Raw genomic sequence first — 22,548 nt, 5'->3', positions numbered from 1 at the left:
TGACATGTTGGAATGCTTGAATCTTTTTGTTTTTATTTTGCTTCCCATAATAACTGTGACTTAACCACACATTTGAATTACAAGTATATTTCACTTAATAATTTCGAACTGGGATCAGCAACTAGACTGCTAAATGGCACAGGGATTAAAGAAAATGTCATGTGACATTTCCGCTTAGCACTAGTAGTTCTGGCAATCCTAGTTGCTATGGTTGAATGTGGATTCAGCCCACTAGCACCCTAACCATTCTTGGAAGAAGGTAAGGGACTTTCTCCTGTTCAACTTCACCACCATCCCAAACCTATCTACTCCTCCCTACTGGGGTCTTTTTTGCGTACCACCTGGGTCCTTGTTTCACATCAGCATAGCCAGGGCTGCCTTTTGTGTGCTGGCTGGGTCCTTCTTTTGAAAAAGTCAGACCTGCTGGTATATGAAAAGAGGCCCTGAGTTTCTATAGACAACACAGTTGTAATAATAATAATAATAATAATAATAATAATAATAATAATAATAATAATAATAATAATATACTATTAAAAAGAAAACATATACTATTAAAAAGAAAACATAGAAAGAAAAAGACTACCTGCCATTTGCGACGTGCATAGCAAATGAGTAAAAGATCTGTTAACTGCAGTGAACAACATTTTAACTTCCATCTCATCCAGCACACTATGTGAAACCAGCCAACTGATGTATAGCACAGCCGCCATTATAACTGCAGAACTGGGTTATAAAATGCCAAAAAAGAAACCCACTGGAACACCAAAGTGGAAAATTCAATTTGAAAATAAAATAAAAAAATTATGAGGGGATGTCAGCAATTTGAAGTACTTGAAAGAAAGAAAAATAAAGAACAAAAACTGAAAAATAGTTTACACAAAAAAATACAACCTGGAGGAAAAAAACAATAACGGAAATCATGGAAGAACTAAAACAATGTGTAATAGCAACAGTAAAGAAAATAGAAAGATATGAAGGACAAATAAAACAATATTGTGAAAATGTCCAGTTCAGAAGAAACCAACACCTCTTTTCCTGGTCACTTGATGAAAATCAAGTCCAAACTAATGTTCACCCATGTAAAGAAAAACCTTTGAACTTTTGGAAAGAACTGTGGGAAAATCCAGTGGAATACAACAAAACTGCCTCCTGGATCTAAGATATTCAAAAACAAACAACATGAAACAAAATGGAAAATATTTCAATAACTGATATGGTTGCAAAAAAGCAAATAAGGTCAAGAACTAGAGTGCACTTGGCCTGGACGAATTGGATACTGGCTAAAACACCTGACTAGCCTCCATCACCACATGGCCACTCAATTTGATGAAATGCTTCAAAATGCAACAAGCGAAGAATGGTTAACAGCTGGCTGAATATACTTGATAATGAAAAATCCAGAAAAGGGCACAGAACCAATCAACTGCTGCCCAATTACTTGTCTGCCAACAACATTCAAACTTGTTACAAGAATACTGGCAAATTCAGTATTTAATCATCTGATCGAAAACAGCTTGTATCCGGTAGAACAAAAAGGAAATTATAAAAAATCAAGAGGAACAAAAGATCCGTTGCTCATTGAAAAAATGGTACTAAAAAATGCAACATGAAGAAAAACAAATTTGAATATGGCATGGATCGATTACAAGAAGACATTTGACTCACTATGTCAGGCTACAGAACTTTCCCCATTCACTCAACTAGAATGAACTTCTGAAAACGTATCAAAACGTATCAAAAAGGAATCCTTTATTGAGATGAGACAATTCATGTAGGAGTTCAAAGCAGCATCTGAGGTCTCTCAGGCATACAGGGATACATAAGGGAGTTTAGAACCCCTCCCCTTATCTCGAGATGTATTTAGTGAAACAAAAGCCAGTATGTTAATTCCTCCCCACCCCTTTTGTAAGGAACAACTTTTTCACAGTTTCCTAGGGCATACCTAATTTCCCCCCACCCCCTTTTTAGAACAAACTTTTCCAGAGATTCCCAGGACACATCTCACTGTGGAATTTTTATGATCTTCTCATCTCCTGGCTGTGCCTCTCAGAGGTGATAGGTTCCAGTCATCTGGCTTTTCTCCCTCCATTGTATCATGTGTGGGTTATACAAATTCAATATAAGATTAAATATATTCAGGTTACATCAAGAAAGGATTTCTTTATCAGCCTCCCCCCGCTTTTCTTCTTCCACTGAAGAAATGACAGATACATGGATCTGATACACTACCCCACAGCTGGATTAACACCTGTCTGGAAAACTTTGGAATCAGCAAAAATATTTGTACATTTTTGAAAGCAAACATACAAAAATGGAAAACAGTTCTAACAACAAATGGGGAGAACATTGGTGAAGTTAACATCAGAAGAGGAATCTTCCAAGTGAACTCACTTTCGCCACTACTATTCAACATCACATTAATTCCACTGACAATAATCCTACAAAACACAAAATTGGGATAGCAAATCTCAAGCCAGCATGGCAAGATAAACCATCTACTGTACATGGACGATTTAAAAATGTATGCAGAAAGTCCCACTGAACTTGAATCAATACTCAACACAATTCAATTGTTCAGCAGTGACATCAGAATGAACTATGGACTTGAAAAATGTGCTATATTATCCATGTAGCAAGGAAAATGGGAAAAAATAGAAGGAATAGAACTGGGAAATGGAAGCATAGTGAAAGCATTAGTGAAGGATGAAGGTTACAAATACATAGGCATATTGAAAGCAGATAACATCTTGAATGGAAAAGTCAAAGAGTCAACGCAAAAGGAACATATCAGGAGAGTCCGCAAAATATTAAAATCAAAGCTGAATGCTGGAAACATCATTAAAGCCATTAGTACATGGGCTGTTCCAGTGATATGCTACCCAGCTGGAATCATCAACTGGACTGTGGCTGAACTGGAAAACTTGGACTGGAAAATGGGCGTTGGTCTTACCTGACATGCCATTTCTAGTCGAGCTGCGAGGATCATCCAGAGAGTGGGAGGTGCTCCAGTCTGCGTCTGTGTAGGCTGAGCTTAATTACTGAGGAACGCTCCGCCCTCTGTCACGTGGTCCCTTGTAGCGTTCCCCAGTTTATGCGAAGTCGAGAGAGGAGGAAAGTCGTCTAACTCTCATCTAACTAGACTTAAGGTATCATTGGCTGAAACAAGATGGAAAAAATAAAAAAGGGTGGGGCTGTATGATCCTCGCAGCTCGGCTAGAAATGGCATGTCAGGTAAGACTAACGCCCATTCTCCCTCGAGCTGCTCGGATCATCCAGAGAGTGGGACATACCAAAGCTTGGCTGTCCTATGGGAGGGAATGCATCTGGGGTGGAAGCTCCCCTGGGTCCTCGATGACCCGCTGGAGGACTCGTCTACCAAACGAGGCCTCTGCTGACGCAAAGATGTCAATCTTATAGTGCCTAATGAAAGGGGAGGGGGAGGCCCAGGTGGCGGCCCGACAAATGTCTGAGATTGGAGCCTGGGTAGCCCAGGCCGCAGAGGTGGCCGCACTTCTGGTGGAATGCGCCATAACCCCACTGGGAACTGGCAAGGCTTGAGACGAATAAGCCTTGGCGATGGTGGCCCTGATCCATCGCCCGATGGTGGAAGGGGACACATTGTGGCCTAAGGACTTGCGCTGGAAGGAGAGAAATAAAGACTCAGACCTTCTAAAGGGTTGCGTGCAGTTAATGTATATGCGGAGGGCCCGCCTCACATCTAGGGTGTGCCATCGTTTCTCCCTTTCCCGCGAAGGATTGGGACAAAAGTTCGGGAGTGTAAGCTTCTGAGCCCTGTGGAAGGCTGAATTGACCTTGGGCAAGAAGGTCGGGTCGGGGCGTAGGACCACCCGATCTGAATGGAAGATACAAAGGTCCTTTCTCACCTAAAGGGCAGCAATCTCCGAAATTCGGCGAGCCGAGGTAATTGCCACCAGGAATACTACGTTAAAGGTCAAATTTTGGAGAGAGGATTCTCTAATCGGCTCGAAAGGAGGTTTGGTTAGGGCCACCAGGACCTTGTTAAGGTCCCAAGTGGGGTACCGGTGCACGACAGGGGGACGGAGGTTAGTAGCCCCCCCTTAGGAAGGCCCTGATACGGGGATGGTGAGAGAGGGGACCCAGATTGTCGCCAGAGACGACGGTCGAGAGAGCCGCTACCTGGCGTCTCAGGGTATTAGGTGAGAGACCTTTTTTGAGCCCATCCTGGAGAAAATTCAAAATTTGGGCCACCGAAGGCGAGAGTGGGTTGACCATGGAGGCATGGCACCACCTGCAGAAGCTGACCCAGGTGGCATCGTATATCCGATTGGTTGAAGGCCATCTGGCGGCCAGGATCGTGTTAATGACCTGGTCAGATAAATTCTCCTTCCTCAACTTTTCCCGCTCAACCTCCACACGGTTAGTTGGAGCCATTGGGGCTCCGGATGTTGAATGGGCCCCTGAGACAGGGAGATCCTGTCCGGAGGGATTCTCCACGGGGGAGACACCGAAAGGTTGCAGAGGTCCGCAAACCACGGCCGTCTGGGCCAATAGGGAGCCACTAGAATCAGTTCTGCCTCCTCCTGGATCAGTTTCTGAATGACTCTGGGAAGTAGAGCTAACGGGGGGAAAGCGTACAGGAGTCCCGGGGGCCACGGACAGCGAAGTGCGTCGTGATTCTCAGCCCCGGGGGAAGGGAATCTGGAGAAGAACCGAGGGAGCTGGGTGTTGCGGGGGGATGCAAAGAGATCCACTAACGGGAGACCGAAGATCATGGTCGCCTCCCTGAAAAGGGATGGGTGAATGCGCCACTCGGACTGGTACACGGTGGCCCTGCTTAACCAGTCCGCTCGGGTGTTTGAGGCCCCCGAAATGTGATCTGCTTTGATCGAGAGGAGGTGACGCTCTGCCCAACGGCAGAGTCTTTCGGCCTCTCTCATCAACCGGATAGACTGGGTCCTGCCTTGCCTGTTGACATGGGCCTTGGCGGTAACGTCCGTGAGAATAAGGACGTGCCGCCCGCGTACCTGAGGCAGGAAGTGGCGCAGGGCCAGGTGGATGGCGTGGAGCTCCAGCCAGTTTATGCTGCAGGCCCGCTCTGCTTGGGACCATTTGCCCTGTGTTGTAAGGGACTGGATGTAAGCGCCCCAGCCGCTCAGGCTGGCGTCTGTGGTGATGACGAGACGCTGGGGATCTTTGAAGAGATGACCCCTGTTGATGGCAGGGTTGGTCCACCAGAGGAGAGATGAGAGGACCCTTGGAGGTACCTTGATGGAGGATTTTGAGTTGCTCCTGCCGGACCTTTGAAACGGGAGCAGGAGCCACTGCAGGGACCTGGTATGAAGACGGGCCTAAGGAATAATAGAGATGCATGAAACCATTTTTCCCAATAATTTAGACAATTCTAATAGAGAAGCCCTCTTTGATCGTCGGATAACCTGAATTGAATTTCGGATACTCTAGAGCCTTTCCGGGGAAAGGAACACTTTTTCCTGCACCGTGTCAATGATGGCCCCCAAGTGGGCAATTCGGGTAGAAGGGACCAGTTGGCTCTTTTTTTGGTTGACCAGAAAACCATGGGCGTGGAGAGCAGAGAGGGTAGTCTTGGTGTCCAGCTCTGCTTGGGATTGGGAATGGGACAGGATGAGGATATCATCTAGATAGCAGTGGAGCCAGACCGGGTAGTCCCTTAAACGAGCTGCCAGGGCCGCGAGGATCTTAGTGAAAACTCTCGGAGCGGAAGCTAACCCAAAGGGAAGGGCCACATACTGGAAATGATGGTGATTGTAACAGAATCTAAGGAATTTGGAGTGGGAAGGCCGAATTGGGATGTGGAGGTATGCCTCAGAGAGGTCTATAGAAGATAGCCAATCTCCTTGCCTGGTGCCCTGCAAAATGGATTGGAGGGTGTGCATTTTGAATTTGCGGGGGGTTAGGAAGCAGTTGAGTCGTTTGAGGTCCAGGATAGCCCTCCATCCCCCCGAGGACTTGGGAACCACGAAGAGGTGGGAATAGAAACCCTGGCCTCGCTGAGAGGGAGGAACTGGCTGGATGGCCTGGATGGAGAGTAAGTGGTGGATGGCAGAATCCATTAATTTGCGTTTGGAGGGGTCCCTGGAGGGAGGAGATGAAATGAAGAACTCGGGAGGTTGAGAGTTGAACTCCAGAGTAAGACCAAACCTAATGGAGTCCCTGACCCATTTGTCAGAAGTGGTAGAATCCCACAGGTCGGCGAAATGTCTCAGCCGACCACCAATGGGGGGAAAGAGACAGGATCTATTTGGAGCGCTGGAAGGATCTCCCCCCGGAACCCCTGAAGGGACGCTTAAATCCTCCGCCCCTCCTATTTCGATCGCTCGGGTCGGAACGATCCTGGGGATATGATGTTCTATACGAGGGAGGCCTCGGGTACCTGGGGGGGAAGGGGGACTGGTAGAAGGACCGGGAGGATCCTCTTCGAAAGGGCTGAGGGGTTCGGGGGTCAGGCCTCCGAAAAAGAGGAGGAAGGAATTTCTTCTTTCCCCTAGTTTCGGCCAAGAGTGGGTCCAGGGCCGGCCCAAAAAGCTTCTCCCCCTTGATAGGGGCGGAGGCCAGCTTGACCTTGTTCTTCACGTCCGCCTGCCATGGTTTGAGCCAGAGCAGGCGGCGGGCAGTGACCTGGGACGCTAACACCCGGGAGGCGAATTTAACTGAATGGTACGTGGCGTCAGCTGAGAACTCTGCCGCCGCTGTGATTTTGGCTATGTCCTGAAGTGCCCGTATATTGGATGGAGGGATGTATGACTTCAGTTGGCAGAGCCACCGGATAGAGGATCTGGTAAAGAAGGAGGCTGCGGTGGCCGATCTAATTGCCCAGGCGTCGGCTAGGTGAGCCCAACGCAAGGCCAATTCAGACCTCCTATCCTCGGGTTTGAGGGCCTCCAGGGGGTCACTCGGGGAGGAAGAAGAGGCGAGACCAATAATGGGCTCGTCCACCTCCGGGGTATTGAGGAGGGAGCAGAAACTCGGTTCGAGGTTAAACAACCTCTTATCCTGTGTGGAAGGGGCCGGAGGAGCCCCCGTAAAGCCCAGTTGGTTAGAAACCAGATCGTGGAAAATGGGAGGGGCGGGAATCACATCCTCAGCCACCACGGGCTGCTTGAACATTGCGTCCTCCGGTTCCTCCCCAGAGGAGAGGGGGGCAGGGGGAAGTTGAGTGGCCAGACCCGAGGTGTTCTTGGCCTTGAACAAGATGGACTTGAACATGTGGGGCTTGAATAACCCCACAAAGGAAGGCTGGTCGGGGGTAAGGCCCTCGTCCTCCGACAACTCTGCTTCCATCGGGTCTAAATCCGAAAAGGGTTCCCCATGGAAGTTGGATCCCCATTCAAGGTCCTCCTCCTCCTCCTCCCTGTATTGGTCTAAAATCTCCATTCCCTCCTCCGGTTCCCTTTCTGGAAGAGGGCTGGCCCCCCGGGAGGGTACCTGACCAGGAGCGGGGTCCAGGGTGGGCATGGACCTAGTTGGCACCGGCTCTTGCACGGGAGCCGTCTGAAGAAGGCTTGGTCCGGCCATCTGCTGCATGCCTTGAGCTATCCCCTGTCGAATAGCCTGCTCCATCCAAGTTCTCATGTACTCAGGCATCTCGATCGTGGGCGGGTCCTCCTGTCTCAGGCCAGCGGCCGTGGGAGTGAAGGTTGCTTCAGGCATCCGGCTGGTAGCTGGTCCAGGGGCGTGAGACTCCTGGGATGAGCTGTGCCTGGAGAGAGGGGAACAAACTGGAGGGGGGGGTGCCTGGAAGTAGAAGGGGCGGCTGGGGGTGATGGTTGAGTCACCCTAGAGCGCCTATCGAACTCCCTCTCTAGTGCCTTATGACGCCTTAAGGCGTCCCTTTGAGAGGCCTTAGAAGTCTCCTGGGAGGTTTCCTTAGCCTGTCTGCGCACATGATGGGACTTAGATTTCGCCTTCAAAGAATGGCGGGAGTTAGGGTTATCATCTGCCATGGTGAAACAACAGAAGTATCAATATGAATATATAGAAATATATATATGTGTACAGGCGGTTGGCATGCCTAGGATACGACCTGGGTAAGGCCGGGTATCCAGAAACTGACCCGCGCCCCCTTTTGGAATTTGTAATGAATAATCTGAAAGATATGACCAAAAAGGAAAAAAATTTAAAAAAAAACTGCCACAGATATAGACTTTTAATGTACAAATATATCCTACCGGGATAAGGATCCCGGAAAAAACACACTGCAGGGACAGTGATGGAAGGCCAAGTCTCTCTAAGCAAATCTGAGAGAGAATAAATGCCAATTGGATGAGGTTGGATCACCAATGTAAAGAAATATGAAGATATTCTGTATTAGGACTGAATAACAACCTGGCAGTTGGTAAAAGGAAGAGGAGCCAATCAGCCAAATAAACGCCAGCAATACAAGGCCTCAGGCAGCTTGCCCCCCCTCAGGGAGGGAGTGGCTGCTTTTCTACTTCCCCGCCCTGAGTTCTGCTGCGGGAGCCAACACTTACACCAACAAGAAATAAAATAAGGTACAGCTTTTTTCCCCTTTTTGAGGGGAGAGGGAGATAGAGAGATAAGCCCTACTAGGCCTGGGAGCCTAAGTCTAGGGCCAGCAGATCGTCGCAGCAATAGGAGGCCTGCAAAATGTCGCCCAGCCACGAGGTGGCACCCAAAATGGTGGCCGCCTGGAAATCGAAAGCAAAAACAAAGCAGGCGGCTCAGGGCGGGTGCGTCCTGCAAGCCACGAGGGCGAGGACACTGAAATCGCCACTGTCTGGGCGATTGGCGTTAGTGGGGGGAAAACCAGAATAAAAAAGGCTCCGGACCTCTAGAAAGGCACAAGGACAGCAAGGCAGGAATGGAAAGAAAATAAACGGCAGAGTGGGGGGGGGGTAGCGCTAAGTGCTGCTAAGCCGCCCACTCAGCCCCCTGGGGGCGAAAACGCACACCCCTAAGTCTCAAGACCCCCACAGATGCGCAGAGGCTAAGGAAATAATAACTGAAATCAAACCTGTAACTGAAATATTATCCTGCTTGAATCAGCCAAAGAGTGGGAAGCACAATCAAAACACACAGCCTAACTCTGCGAAGGCTGAGCATAAGCTGGGGAACGCTACAAGGGACCACGTGACAGAGGGCGGAGCGTTCCTCAGTAATTAAGCTCAGCCTACAGAGACGCAGACTGGAGCACCTCCCACTCTCTGGATGATCCGAGCAGCTCGAGGGAGAACATGTAAATTAATTAATATGTACCATGATTTACACCAACGAAGTGACATCAACAGGTTGTACCTGCCAAGAAGAATAGGGAGCAGAGGTCTATTGCAAATCCATCAAACTGCAGAAGAAAAATGAAGTTTGAATGACTATGTAAACCAAAATATAGAAAAATTGCTGCTGGCTATGAAAATGGAGAACATTATAAAAACAACAGAAACAAAGGCAGAATATAAGGAAAAACAGCTATATAACAGATTAAATGGATGGAAGACCAAAGCTTTGCATGGGCAGCACTTGAAAAACATTAAAGGAAAATGTGATAACAACTTGACATGGGCATGGCTTAAGATGGGAACCGTCAAGAAAGAAACAGAAGGTTTAATACTTGCTGCTCAAGAACAAGCACTACAAACTAATGCCATGAAAGCGAAGATACAAAAATCCACTAACAATCCAAACTGCTGACTTTGCAACGACAAAGTTGAAACTGTTTCACATTTAATATGTGAGTGCTGCAAAATCGCACAAACTGATTACAAAGCTAGACACGACCCAGTTGCTAAATTAATCCACTGGTTATTATGTAAAAAATACTACTTATCTATATCCAAAAAGTCATGGCAACATATGGAAAAAGTTGTCGAAAATAAGAAGGTGAAGATCTTATGAGACTTTTGAATATAGACAGATCATCATTTGGAACACAACAAGTCAGATATTACAGTTTTTGAAAACCAAAATGTACAATTTATTGATATCGCTGTACCAGGAGACGCCAAAGCCAAAGAAAAAGATCTGGAAAAAAATATGAAATATCACGACCTGGCCATCGAAATTACGTGATTATGGATGAAACACGTAACAGTGATACCAGTTGTCATCAGGGCACTTGGTACCATGTCCAAGAATTTTGCAAAATACATCAAGAAGTTGTAGCTTCCTGCTGTAGTGCCAGCAGAACTGCAAAAGACTGTGCTGCTCGGAACAACATGCATTTTAAGAAGATACTTGGTTGATACCTAGGATGCTGGCAGCAACCCATCAGTGCTAGTCAATTATATTTGTGATACATTTTTAAATGTTCAGTTGAGTGAGTTTCATGTTTAATGAATCAAAGTTTATAATAATACTCAGGTATAGTTTAAAATGCAAACAAGTGATTAGGGTAATCATAATAAAGAGCCATACAAATCAGAGATGCAAAATTTAATTCTTTTCAAATTAAAATGATCTTTAGCAGGCCAACACAAAATTTTCAAAATAGTTTGAGAAAATAAGATTCTGAGAAAAGAATATTCTTAATTTGGATTTTTTTCTTTTTTTCGTTTTTAATTTAATTAATAGTTCATCAAACTTAGGAAAAGTATAAAACTTCTAATATTATAATGAGGGCTTTTAAAGTTCTCACTGATAAATGCAAGGATACAATGGGTTCCTAGTCCAGCCAGTTTCTATCTTTTTTTTTCACTCTCAGCTAACAGCAGAATTCCTTTGTGCTTCCACACTAAGCACATTTTTATTAGGGGTTTTCTTCACAAGGTTCAGCCTAGACCCGTGATGGTGAACCTATGGTACATAGCCATCACCCCAGCTCAGCCACACATGCACGCCCCCGCAGCCAGCTGGTCTTTGGGTCTCTGCCACACATGCCAGGGGGGGTGCATTCAGGGTGCAGCACATGCATGGGGGATGTGCACATATGCACAAGGGTGGGGTTTATGCACGGGGGCAGTGTCCCCGTGGACACGCACACATTGCATTTTGGGGATGTGCGCCCTTGCGCTTTGGGCACTTGGTGCCGAAAAGGTTAGCCATCACTGGTCTAGACAGTGGACCTTGGCCTCAACTATATTTGCTTCTTCTCTGACTCTCATGATCATCACATATTCTTTCCATGGTAGTTCGAATTAGATGCTTCTGAAAACCATGTTATCTTTCCAATTTTCTTTTAAAGAGGGAGAAGTAGCATAGGGAAAATGAATTGCACTTTCCTTCTAAGCAAATATGCATATAATTGTTATAAAGCTAAACCTATTTTTCTCAGTTTCGCAACCTATCTTTCTTATCAAGTGCAAATTGCTTGGTTGATTTTTCTGATCAGTATCTCACAAGGGTGTAAAAGAATAGACTATTATCACATCCTTAAAACAGGTTCACTAACCTTTTCCTATCTATTTGTAGCAAAATTCATTTTAATTTCTCACACCATCCCCTACTATGTCTAATTTGCACTTTAGTTTCACGCTCTCTTTCTCAATGGAGATTCCCGTTCTTTAACTTGAAAACAATCATTGAAGCAATGCACAAGTACAAGTAGGGCAGACAACAATAGAGATTGTTACAATCTTTCTTTTCAGCCAACAATATTTTCTAGCCTGTTTCTTTTTAAAATTTAAAGTCCATCCAAAGGATCTCGCTATTACAGGTAGTCCTTAACTTACAACACCAAAGTTACAATGCCACTGAAAAAAAGTTAGAGAGGGAAAAAGCCCCGAGTCCAGCAGGAGAGTTGCTCCTTTTTTCTTCACCATCCCTACAGAGTAGCTTTAGCTCCTTTTGGAACCCTTCAACAGGGAGAACTCGGTGTGGGAGTGAAGAGACCCGCTCCTCATGTCCAACAGTGCTGCAACATCAGCCAGAAATGATTGATTTTTTTTTTAATGATTAGTAGCAATCAGAAATTATAAGAAGTCCAATTTTTAATGAGAAGCTTTTCTTTCTTGTCTTACTTTCTGACCAGTGGCTTTCATCAGCCAAGTGAAAAGCAGAAAGCAATACACAATGCGAGATATCAGTTTAATAAAATATTTTCACCCCCAAATAATGTACAGAATCTGTCCTACTTAAGATAAGGGAAAGTGAAAGAAATCAAGCAAGCTTGCTCAAATAAATCCTGGATGTTGCAAATTATTTGGCTGTCAGCAGCTCTGGGCTTTGATTTTTAAACTATGTAATAGATTTGTCACTGACAGATATCAATTTACTTTCATTCTTCTGATTCACTTGGCTGTAAGGCTCACATTTTGACTACTTGTCAAAAATCTTCTTTATTGTGGTTAATTTGGATGTTTAAAGCAGCTTTCATGTTCTCCTATTAATAGGAACAAAACGTCAGCATGAGTCAGAATGCTGAATAGTTTTTCAGTTCTGATTCAGAGCCATTTAGTTTACAGAGGTTTCAGAACTCAAATGCACGACTCACCTCCCCTCATCAGAAACAGCTGCCACTACAGAGCACAGATTAACCTCACAGCTTCTACATTGCACATTCTGACATACTTTGACGTCTGCTCCAGTACTTAAAATACATGATAATTTTCTTCTGGTGATTTAAAAAAAACTTTCCCTTTCTCCAAATTAGATATTCCCAGAGTAGATTCATACTACTGTGGCTTTTATTCAATAGCAGGAATGGTTTTTCAAAATCTAGTTGTACCTTACTTCATAAATGAAAAATAGAAGAATTTTGCAGAATATCCAAGAATCTCTTATTTTACTTTGGTTCCATTCATTGTTTCTCTTGTGTTCAAATAGGAAAAAAAACTGGTAGCATACCTTACTTCCAGGATTAAAAGCAGAAGTGTCCATGAATTGGGGACCTAAAACCAAGGTGGCTGACCCTGCAGTGCAATCAGACCTACTCCTTCGGACACTGGTCAATGTACAAAGGGGCAGTGCTTCAATTGTGCACTGAAAATCCTCCCATCCCGAAATGCTATTAATTGAAATGAAGTACTACAAAGCAGGGAAAATTAGAAAATTAAAGGAGAAAAGTGTTCCAGTAGAAGTGTTGTGCAGTTGGCACTGGGAATTGTTTATCTAAAATCTGTCACCAGGTAAGCTCTAGTAGTTTAAATATATATATGATATTGAGGTATCAAATCTCACCTATGTTGTGTTAGGTAAATATTGACTATTGTTGTCAATATTTTCTAGTAACTATCCAAAATAATAAGACTTTCATTATTTTGCACATACACTAAAGAAGAAGCATGATGGTACACAGAATACCATCATAAATTGCATAATCCAAGAATATAAAAATGGTGGCCATATTTACAAAGGGCTTTTGTAAATACATCTCTCAAGTCATTACAGTAGATAAAAACTCCCCAAAAACTTGAAGAGGAGGTATACCATAACTAAATTTCAACTTTTACGCTTGAATATCTTACAGGCATCTTCCTGTGTGAGCTACTCCAACATTTATAGATTAGGCAGGTTGAATTCACGAGGGCCTTGAGTGTTACTGCATTCAGATTTTAGAACTAATCTGATATCCAATTAAGGTTTATTTATGAGAAGTTTTCAAGGTATTTTAGCTGCTTATGTTTTATAAAATGCAGTTTTTGGTGCATATTTCCATGTTCATTTTGTCTGTCCTTGCATATTGTAACTTCTGCTTTAAATGATCCATTGTTAGAAAATATCCATTCTACTCGCTAAAGCAGTTATAAATACATAAACTCCATATATTTTAATATTTTAATATGTTGTTTTCATTGAGAAATTCTCAAATGTTAAGTGTAACAAAAATTATAGGGGGATGTGAAAGCAAAAACATAGTCATAAACATCAACCAAAAGAATATGGAATTAATTTAAATTTTGATGCCTATGGGGAATTTTCAGTCCTAAGTGAAAAGTACACAATGAAGGAACCAGGCTGACCCCAGGAACCAGACTGATCTCTCTGGGAAGAGAATTCCACAATTAAATGCTACAACTGCAGAAACTTTCTGCTAGGACTGTTAAATGATCAGCAGTTGTTGAACTAAGTGATGGTTAGCTAAATAAGAATTTATTTTTCCTGAATTGTGCTCCCCACACCTGTTCAGTGACATCACGAATTATGACAACCTTTCACATTTATTCTCTAGAAGAATTGCTCAAGTATATCAATAATGCCGTGTAATTGTAGATCAATGCAAAATGCTGAAAAATTCAATGCAATATTTTATTTGCTTATATGTTATTTTTAACTCCTTGTTCCAACATGTCTTAACAAGCTAGCCGAAGATCCTCCTTTCCAATATAAAGGTTGAATACAGAAGGAAATTTAGACATGGAGGATACAAGTAGTATCGTAACCTATAATTTTTTTTAAAATAAAGTTTTATTGAGTTTTAACAAAATAAATAAAACATCTTATTTGAGTACAGCATGGTTCCTGGCTATCACATTTCCATACAGACACAATTTCATATGCATATTCATCTTATATATTCAACTTCATATCTTATTACTCTTTTCCCAATTTCTCACTATTTCTCCCTTTACTTCTCTTAATTTTCTTTTATGATTATCTCATTTTCTTCTTATTTAATTGTATTTCTTTTACCTAAATTTCTGTATCTTTTTATTCATTACACTTATACTTTCGCCTGTCTTGTTTACAATTTCATTATGTTCTCTTCCAACATTCTTAAAAAGCAAAATTCCCTCTATGATTGCCAATCGGAGTGCAACACCTTTAAGTCTTGTTATTATCATATGAAATTTCATTAAACATTAAATTTGAGCATTCTAAAATTATATCATTAAAATTTCTAATATCTATTTTATATCACGTAGATGTCATCATTCAGACTCTGCTTGGTACTTCCCTTTAAAAATGTAAAAAGAAAAATTCTAAAAACATAGCAAAAACAATATATAGATATAGATATATAGAGATAGAGATAGAGATATAGAGATATAGATATATATAGATATAGATATATTAGTGAACAAAATAGTTATTCAAATTCATTCTAGTACTGATATGAGCCTTGTAAATCTTTCATGTTTCTTTTCAATATCTATCAATCTTTGAGAACAATTGAAATGTTTCCCTCCCTTCTTCATTATTACTTAACTGTTAATAAGCATACCATTGGACAGTCATACAATTTTATCTTATAAGTTATTTACTATTAATAAGCAAAATAATTATTCAAATTCATTCTAGTAACTGGTATAAATTTCCTTATAAATCTTTCACATTTCAATCTTTAGAAACAATTGCAATGTTTCCCTCTCTTCTTTATTATTGTATTAATTATAAATATACCATTACATAACAATACAGTTTTATCTCATAGATTATTTACTTATTTCATTTCTAACTCATTACAGTATTCTACTGTCACAACACTATCTTTTGTACCTTTGCAGAATCCTCACTTTTAACTTAATTTAGCTTCTCTGTGTTTTCTTGCTGAGCAAATACCTTTAATCCTGGTAGTTTTTCCCCTTTTTCCTTATTTCCTGCTTTTGTCCCTCTTGAGTTCTTTCCCTTTCTATCTCCCCCCCCCTTTTTTTTTCTCATCCCTTTTTTTATACCCTTCTCTCTCTAATTTTCCCTTCTGTGGTTTTCTTTTCTGCTTCTCCTTGCTGTTATACTTCCTTTTCAGGCTATTTTTCTTTTTGGCTGTTCCCTTTGATCTCAAACTTTTAACTCCTTTCCCCCCCTTTCCCCTTATTACCACATTTTGCATTATTTGATCATCGAAAATGGCTTCTTCTTTGTCCCGCCCTTCTTCTTGCTCTTGAAGCTTTTCCTTTTGCTTTTCATAGTTCAGGATCTCCATTTCAAGAAATTCATATATGAAGCCAAAGGATCTTCCTCCCCTTTCTGCATCTTCTTTCTGCTTTTTAAGACTCATCTTCAATTCCTCCAGGAGTGATGGCATTTTAAACACTTTTGAACAACCACCCGATTGACTTTAAGTAAAAATAGAAAAAGAAAGAAAAAACCAATGCCAAAAACTTTTTTTTATATCACCAAATGACCCCAGACTGTTCCTTCTTGCTTCTTTTCTTTACTTTTCCTTTCCGTGGGTTACTGTATCTTTTAATAAGGTTTCAGTTACAATGTATTCTTGGGAGTCTTTTCAAAGTTTCGCTGTTAATCCTCTTTATTTTTCCAGGTGGCACTCCATTTTTCCATTATTCCAAGTTCCACACTTTTGCCTCCACTCTTCTCCTTTTTAGGGCTTTAAAATGACCAAAATTTTTTTTTTTCTATTCTCCTTCTGACACTTAAATTTCAGTTTAAAGTTGCCTATTAGTGTCAAAGTAAATTAATATAGATTTCTTTCCATACCATTTGCAACTGTCAATATAAAGGTAAAAAAAGGGTTTTTAACCTCCTTTTCTCTCTCCTTTGCCGCTTAAAAGTCTTCTTTCAGAAGTATCCCTCTAAGTACTTTTAGATTCAGGGTACCTTGCTTAGATGTTCTCTGTCGTTTAGCCCGGTCTGTCCTGCTTTCCTCTTTGCCTTCCTCCTGCACAATCTTATCCAGCTGGGTTCTTCTTTGAGGTGGCCATTTCTGACCACCACTGCAACTGCCTTTGGGGAAGGGAGTTTAGACCAGCCAAGAAGGAGAGATGCAGCTCCCCTCCACTCAGCTAGCAATTTCCCCCCTCTTCACCACCTCTACGGGGTGGCTTCAACCCCGAATCCAAAGGATCGGGGCGCTCCAGCGGCGAGCACAGATCGAAACTGCACACGATCGTGGATTTCAGCCTGTTGCTGAAGAAACCCAAACCAGAAGCTTCCCCTAACCTATAATCTTAACATAAGAACATAAGCAGTACCCTGATGAATTGGACCAATGGCCCATCTAGTCCAGCAGACTGTCCTCCCAGTGGCAAACCAACTGCACGAGGAAGTCCACTAGTCTACCAGCAGATACTTTCAAAGGCGATCACAATGCTAGCAAGATCAATGCCAGTAGCCAGCCATCTCCATGACTTCCATGAATTGGTCCAACTCTTTTTTTGAAGACAATCAAACTCATAGCCAGTATCTCATCTCTTCACCATTTTATAATACATAGTTCTCAGAGGACTATGCAACGTGATCTTCTCAGCATGTGGTCCAGCTTTAGTACTGCTTTGCCATTGTAACAACTCAACAACTGGTTTTTACACAACTCATTTTCAATGAAATCAAAGACAACCTTCCAAGAAATATAAAAGCAAATACAGATACTTCTTGTTTAAGAACAATTGGGACCAGCAACTTGGTTGTTAAAGGAATTGGTTGCTAGGTGAAATCACAACTGTGCTTATGATCTTAGTACAACTTTCCTTTGCTTTACCACCCTGCAAAGGTTGTAAATGTGAAGGCTGGTCATAAAAGTTACTTTTTAATAGCTGTTGTAAGGGCAAACTGTCACTAAGATTGGTCATAAAAGTTGGCTTGCCCTATCAGTATTGATGGAAGTGTTTTCTTCTTGATAGTTCATTGATTAGATTATTGTTTACTGTTTGAGTAAATAACTGAGTTGGTAGCTCCTTGATTAGGGTATTACGTACTTCTCAATTGGTCTGGAATTAATTCTAGTGTTATATCCTGCTTATCTTGGTGTTGAATAATGTGTAAATGTTTATCTCTATGTGCCTGTTGATGGTTTATTTCTCTGAGTGCCAGGCTTCCAGAAACTGCCTAGCATTTTTGGACTTAGTTTGGTCTAGAATTTTCAGTTTCCCAGTTGAAAGTGTTGAGGTAATTCCCCGTTAGGAGAATGAGCGCACACAGGGAGATGTAGTGAGAGTAGTGAAGAATAACACACAACCAGCACACAGATACACTGTATAGTTAAATGTAGGTTTTTACTTCCAGTAAAACGGTTAAGCAAAGTTCAACAAACAGTCCAAGTCATTCACGGTTAAAGCAGTCAGTTTTCAGTCCAGGGATAATCCAATTAACAAAGTCCAGTATCATAAACAGTTTAGTAACAGACTTACATCAAATCCAAGAATAACAACGATCAGCAAAAGTCAATAGGGAAATGCAGGAACAGCAACAACTCTCAGAAACAACAGAACAACCCAGGTTTCTGGCTCCATCTTATGGCCATTTGAGGAACCACACCCAATTACAATTTTAGCATTCTGTTAAAGAGACAGTATTAAAATATCTATCCTGGTTTTTATATTTTCCAACCCAACTGTTAGGTGACTTACATTCCTAACATTCTCCCCTTTGGATAGGACAATATATACAACCTTACATTCTAAGTCCATAATCCTCACAGCAAGCCTTATCCTTTACAGAGCCTTGGGCTTTTGTAAAATGATCTGCAATGTTATTTTCTGACATACAGTATTCCAGCTTAATCATCTTACTTTGCACACTTTGCCTCACATTTAAATATCTTAAATCTGTGTGTTTTGATCTTATCTTTACAGCAAGATTTGAAGCCATCTGTATTGCTGATTGGTTGTCTTCATAAACAACAATAGAATCTGTTACATCAATTCCCATATGAATCAATAGTTGCTTATAACAAACTAAATTTGTACATAATAAAGACAAACATGAGAATTCAGCCCCCACTGTTGACAAACTTAAATGTTTCTGGCAAATAGACCTCCATCCAATCAACACCTTTCCCAATAACAACCATCAGCGAAAGTCAATAGGGAAATGCAGGAAGGGCAACACTCTCAGCAACAACAGAACAACCCTGGTTTCTGGCTCCATCTTATGGCCGTTTGAGGAACCACACCCAATTACAATTTTAGCATTCCCTTAAAGAGACAGTATTAAAATGTCTATCCTGGTTTATATATTTTCCAACCCAACTGTTAGGTGACTTACATTCCTAACAGAAAGTATGGCTAAGTCTGTCCATGTCCTATGCAATATGTATTTCAAATCCAATTTCTTGTTCAGAAATCAATGCTTGTGTTGCAACAATTATTAATTTAGTTGCATAAAAAACCACACACAGTACTTTAATTGGGGAATAGTTTTTTCTAGCATATCTACATTTGAGGTAATCAAATCAATCTGTTGTTGCAGCAAAAGCTAAAGATGTCATGGTACCTTAAAGGTGAACATACAAACTTTTCTGGATTTTAGCCACCAGAAATTAAAATATTAACTTGAGTCCAATCACCTCCACCCCAAATTGGGTAAAGGATAGAACTCAAGGTGAAAATAGAAAATGAAATGTAACAATACTTTCTGATAACTTACCTAATTAATTGTCATGATTCATGTAACAGCTCCTTGTAATAGTGAGCTGATTAAAGAAAGTAAAGTCACATACATGTTGAAGATGTTTTTATAAGAGTTTCAGGAAATAAAAGCTGAACTGCTTCATGAATTGGAGTGTATTTTAAAATGAAAGCAGTACATGTTAATAAAATCATTGCTCATGAATGACTGCCTTGATAAAGTGGCAGAGTAAAGTAAAAGGCCTTTTTAAAAATTAATTCCTGAATATGTCAATTTGTGAAGCCAGATTTGTGTCCTGTTTATTTTCTTCTGTAGAAACAAATCAGGTAGCTTCATTTGCAATGCAGAAAGGAGTACAATTTATTTTGCCATAATAAACAGATTAGATCTGAGAGCAGCAAACAGATGTTTTTCAGGTGCTTTGGATTACAAGTCTCATAAACCACAGCTAGAATAGCCAATGTTCAAGAGATATTAAAATAATCTAAAACACCAGCAAGCGAAAATATAGTCGACCTATTTTTTTTTTATTAAAAGCATTTTAAAATGATGATGCCAAACAGCCTAACCTTGAAAAAAAAAACTAAACTTGATGATATTGAATAAAGACATACATTATAAAATATATTAATTAAAAAGGAAGAAGTCTTCAAAGTATCACTCAATACATTCCCTAGAATTTGATATCATATCCTGGCAAATCTTCCAGGTGCCCTAATTAATACATTTCCGTTCTTTCTTTCTACCTCTCCATAAAATATAAAGGAACCACCATAGGCAAATTATAAGGATCCCAACAGTAAAGAGAGGCCCACTTCTTATTCTATCACACTCCTTGAACCTCACTTTGTTTGTCTTGGGATAAAGGCAATGTGGGCATTGAAAAAAAAAACCACAACAACCTCGGAAGGCAACCGCTGCAAAAACAAACGGCGTTTGTATATACAATAAAACCAGAGAAGCGAAAGGCTTTTGGACACCTCCTTGCAGAGAGACATGCGGTCTCATGCAAGCATTTGGGCCATCAAGGGCTTCTTCACGTCCATGCCTCGCCTTAAAGGAAAGAGTGCCTCTGCACGTATAAACTTGGCAGCTCCCTCTGAACAGCGAGAGGCGAGTTCTTGAGGGCAACAGCGGACGAAAGATCCCTTGGCGGCGTCACAGCCTGGCACGTGGATTGGCAGAAGGCGCACTCCGCGCTTCCCCAGGCTTGCCCAGCGCTGCAAACGCGAGACCGCTCGCCGCCCGCTCGGCGGAAGCTTTAGGTGCGCGGGAGTAGCCGGCTCTTCCACCTACCTGTAGGGGGAAAGTCGCCGCCTTGTTGCCCACGTAGCCCCGGACAACATGGCTCTGGATGGAGAGCACCCTGCACTCCTCCTCCTCTTCCATGCCTGCGCACCCTGGAGAGCAAGGAGCGGAGCGCCCACCAGCCGGTCAAGCCGGGCAGAGGCACAGAGACGAGGTCCGGGCCGGCTGCTGCTCGGCGGCGGAAGCGGTTTAAGGGCACATCTACCCGAGCGGCGGAGTGGCAGAGAGAAAGGGTGCCCGGCAGAAAATGACAGGCGAAGTCAGGCGATCGGTGTAGACGCCTAAAATCTCTCCTTACATCACAGATGAGACTGTGCAGGCAGCAGCTCCCTCGCCCAATTTAAAGGCACCTTCACACTCCGCCCTGCAGCGGGAGGGAGTGGCTCGAGCAAGAAGGCCGCCTCCGAGGACGCGCGAGGAGGGGGAGGGCAGGAACAGCGACCCCCCCCGCTTCTCCGTCGTTTGGCTGCTGCTGCTGCTGCTCCTGCCGCCGCCAGCGTGACCAGTCAGCCGCCGACGTGCGGCATCTACGGCAGAGGCGCCGCTGCGGGGGCCCACGTCTCGCTTGGGAAAAACAGAAACCTCACGCCGAAACGCCCCCCGTGCGGAGCTCCCTGTCCGCCCTCACCTTCTCCAGCAGCGCTGGAGCTCCCGATGCTGCTCGTGAACGACTCTGAGCTCGGGCGCGCGCGAGACTGTGTGTGCGTGCGTTCCTAACCAAGGAACTTTGAATGAGAGAGAGAGAGAGAGAGAGAGAGAGAGGAGCCACGTTCTAGAGGCGTCTTGTGACACATTTCAAAGACGTAGCGGGTTACTGTGCCTTTCGTGCAGGGCTTTGCCCAAGGTTATATTCCCCCCCCTCATCCCTATCTGCCAAGGCTTTCAGGTGATGGCACAGGGTGCGCCTCTATTTCTCTGCTGCCAGCAAGGGGGTCATCTGGACTTTTGTAGCCCTGATGTGACTGTAGGAAGTTAGCACCCACCCCTCTCCTAGAAAATTGAAATAGCCCAGGAAATATTAAAAAGGCAGAATATTTCCTCTAAAAAGAGTAGAAACTCGGAAGCAGAAACTCATCCCCTACCAGGGATATTGCCAATGAGACGTATTCTGTTCTGGTGGGAAGGGAGACTTTGGAGTCACAGTCTGAGTCTAAGGTTTGGAGGGCTCTCCTGTGCCGTTTGTGTAAGGATGGCATAAGCATGTTTAACCTTCCCAAGGTGCAGGGGCCATTGGTGGCATTTGCAGGAAGGTATAAGTAGGCTTTTAAGCCACAAAGGAAAAACCACCCTGGTGGGAGCTTCAGGTAACTATATGAGAATGATATGGTCTCTGTGTGGTTGCATTTTAGTTCTGTGTTGCTAAGACTGGTGCATTCTGTGACCCTAGGTGTGCTGCACCCAGTGACATTAAAGCATTTCTCAGAGGTGGTTACTGCAGCGATGTGTAGGGTGTACATGGTGTGGTCCTTGGTTTTTGTGGAGTGGCCCCAGCTAAAAATGCTTTCGTAGGAGTCAGGAAGGTTTCTAAACGTGGTGTAGTTAATGATGTTATGTGGCCTAGTTGCTACTCCCATTAGGCATGTGGTTAAGATGTCCTTGACTGATTTCCCTCCTGCTAAGCAAAAGTTAGTGGTATTTCTCTTGCTAAATATTCCCATATGTTTCCTTTCTCTGGGATAAGCTTTGGTTCCAGGAATGCAGCTGCTTGTGTTACAATTGTTACAGATTTTTTATTATATAATAATACAATATATATAATATAATAATATATATAATATAATAATATATATATATATATATAATATAAATTATATATAATAGAATTGTTACATAGTATATGTTGCATTTCATGTTCCCCATTGCTAGATTCCTTTTCTTCCCTTCCTCCCCTGCCTTTTTTATAGCAATGTAAAAAAAAATGTAAAAAGTCAAGTATCAAAAAAAAAAAAATTAGAAAGGTATGGTTAAAGTCTTTGATGTAAAAAAAATATGATGAAAAAAGGTAAAAAAGAGAAAAAATGGAGAAGGTGAGAGGAAAAAATAAAAAATAGTTTATAACTCAGCACCTGGGAGTCCAGTTTT

The 22,548-nt window shown here is 42.5% G+C and overlaps 1 protein-coding gene and 1 pseudogene across 4 annotated transcripts in view; one reads left to right on the top strand and one right to left on the bottom strand.

Annotated features, from left to right (window-relative positions):
- The window catches only part of PDXK (pyridoxal kinase), a 92,069-nt gene extending 70,937 nt beyond the window's left edge, over positions 1-21,132 (bottom strand). For 2 of the 4 annotated variants that reach the window (XM_087937678.1, XM_087937677.1), the window contains exon 1: positions 12,760-12,815. In XM_087937678.1, coding sequence (XP_087793804.1) covers positions 12,760-12,792 — 33 coding nt within the window. In that variant the 5' untranslated portion in view covers positions 12,793-12,815. Of the gene's footprint in view, positions 1-12,759; positions 12,816-20,454 lie in introns of those variants that run through there. The other 2 variants (XM_026713677.2, XM_087937676.1) reach the window with 2 other exon arrangements.
- On the top strand, positions 6,758-10,140 carry LOC148125344 (uncharacterized; annotated as a pseudogene).
- Positions 21,133-22,548: the final 1,416 nt, after the last annotated feature.

This window comes from Pseudonaja textilis, chromosome 7, assembly GCF_049901715.1.
Source record: "Pseudonaja textilis isolate UNSWEBS1 chromosome 7, rPseTex1.2, whole genome shotgun sequence".
Classification (NCBI taxonomy): Eukaryota; Metazoa; Chordata; class Lepidosauria; order Squamata; family Elapidae; genus Pseudonaja; species Pseudonaja textilis.
The sequence above is the reverse complement of the archived record's forward strand: the minus strand, read 5'-3'. Positions and strand labels throughout refer to the sequence as shown.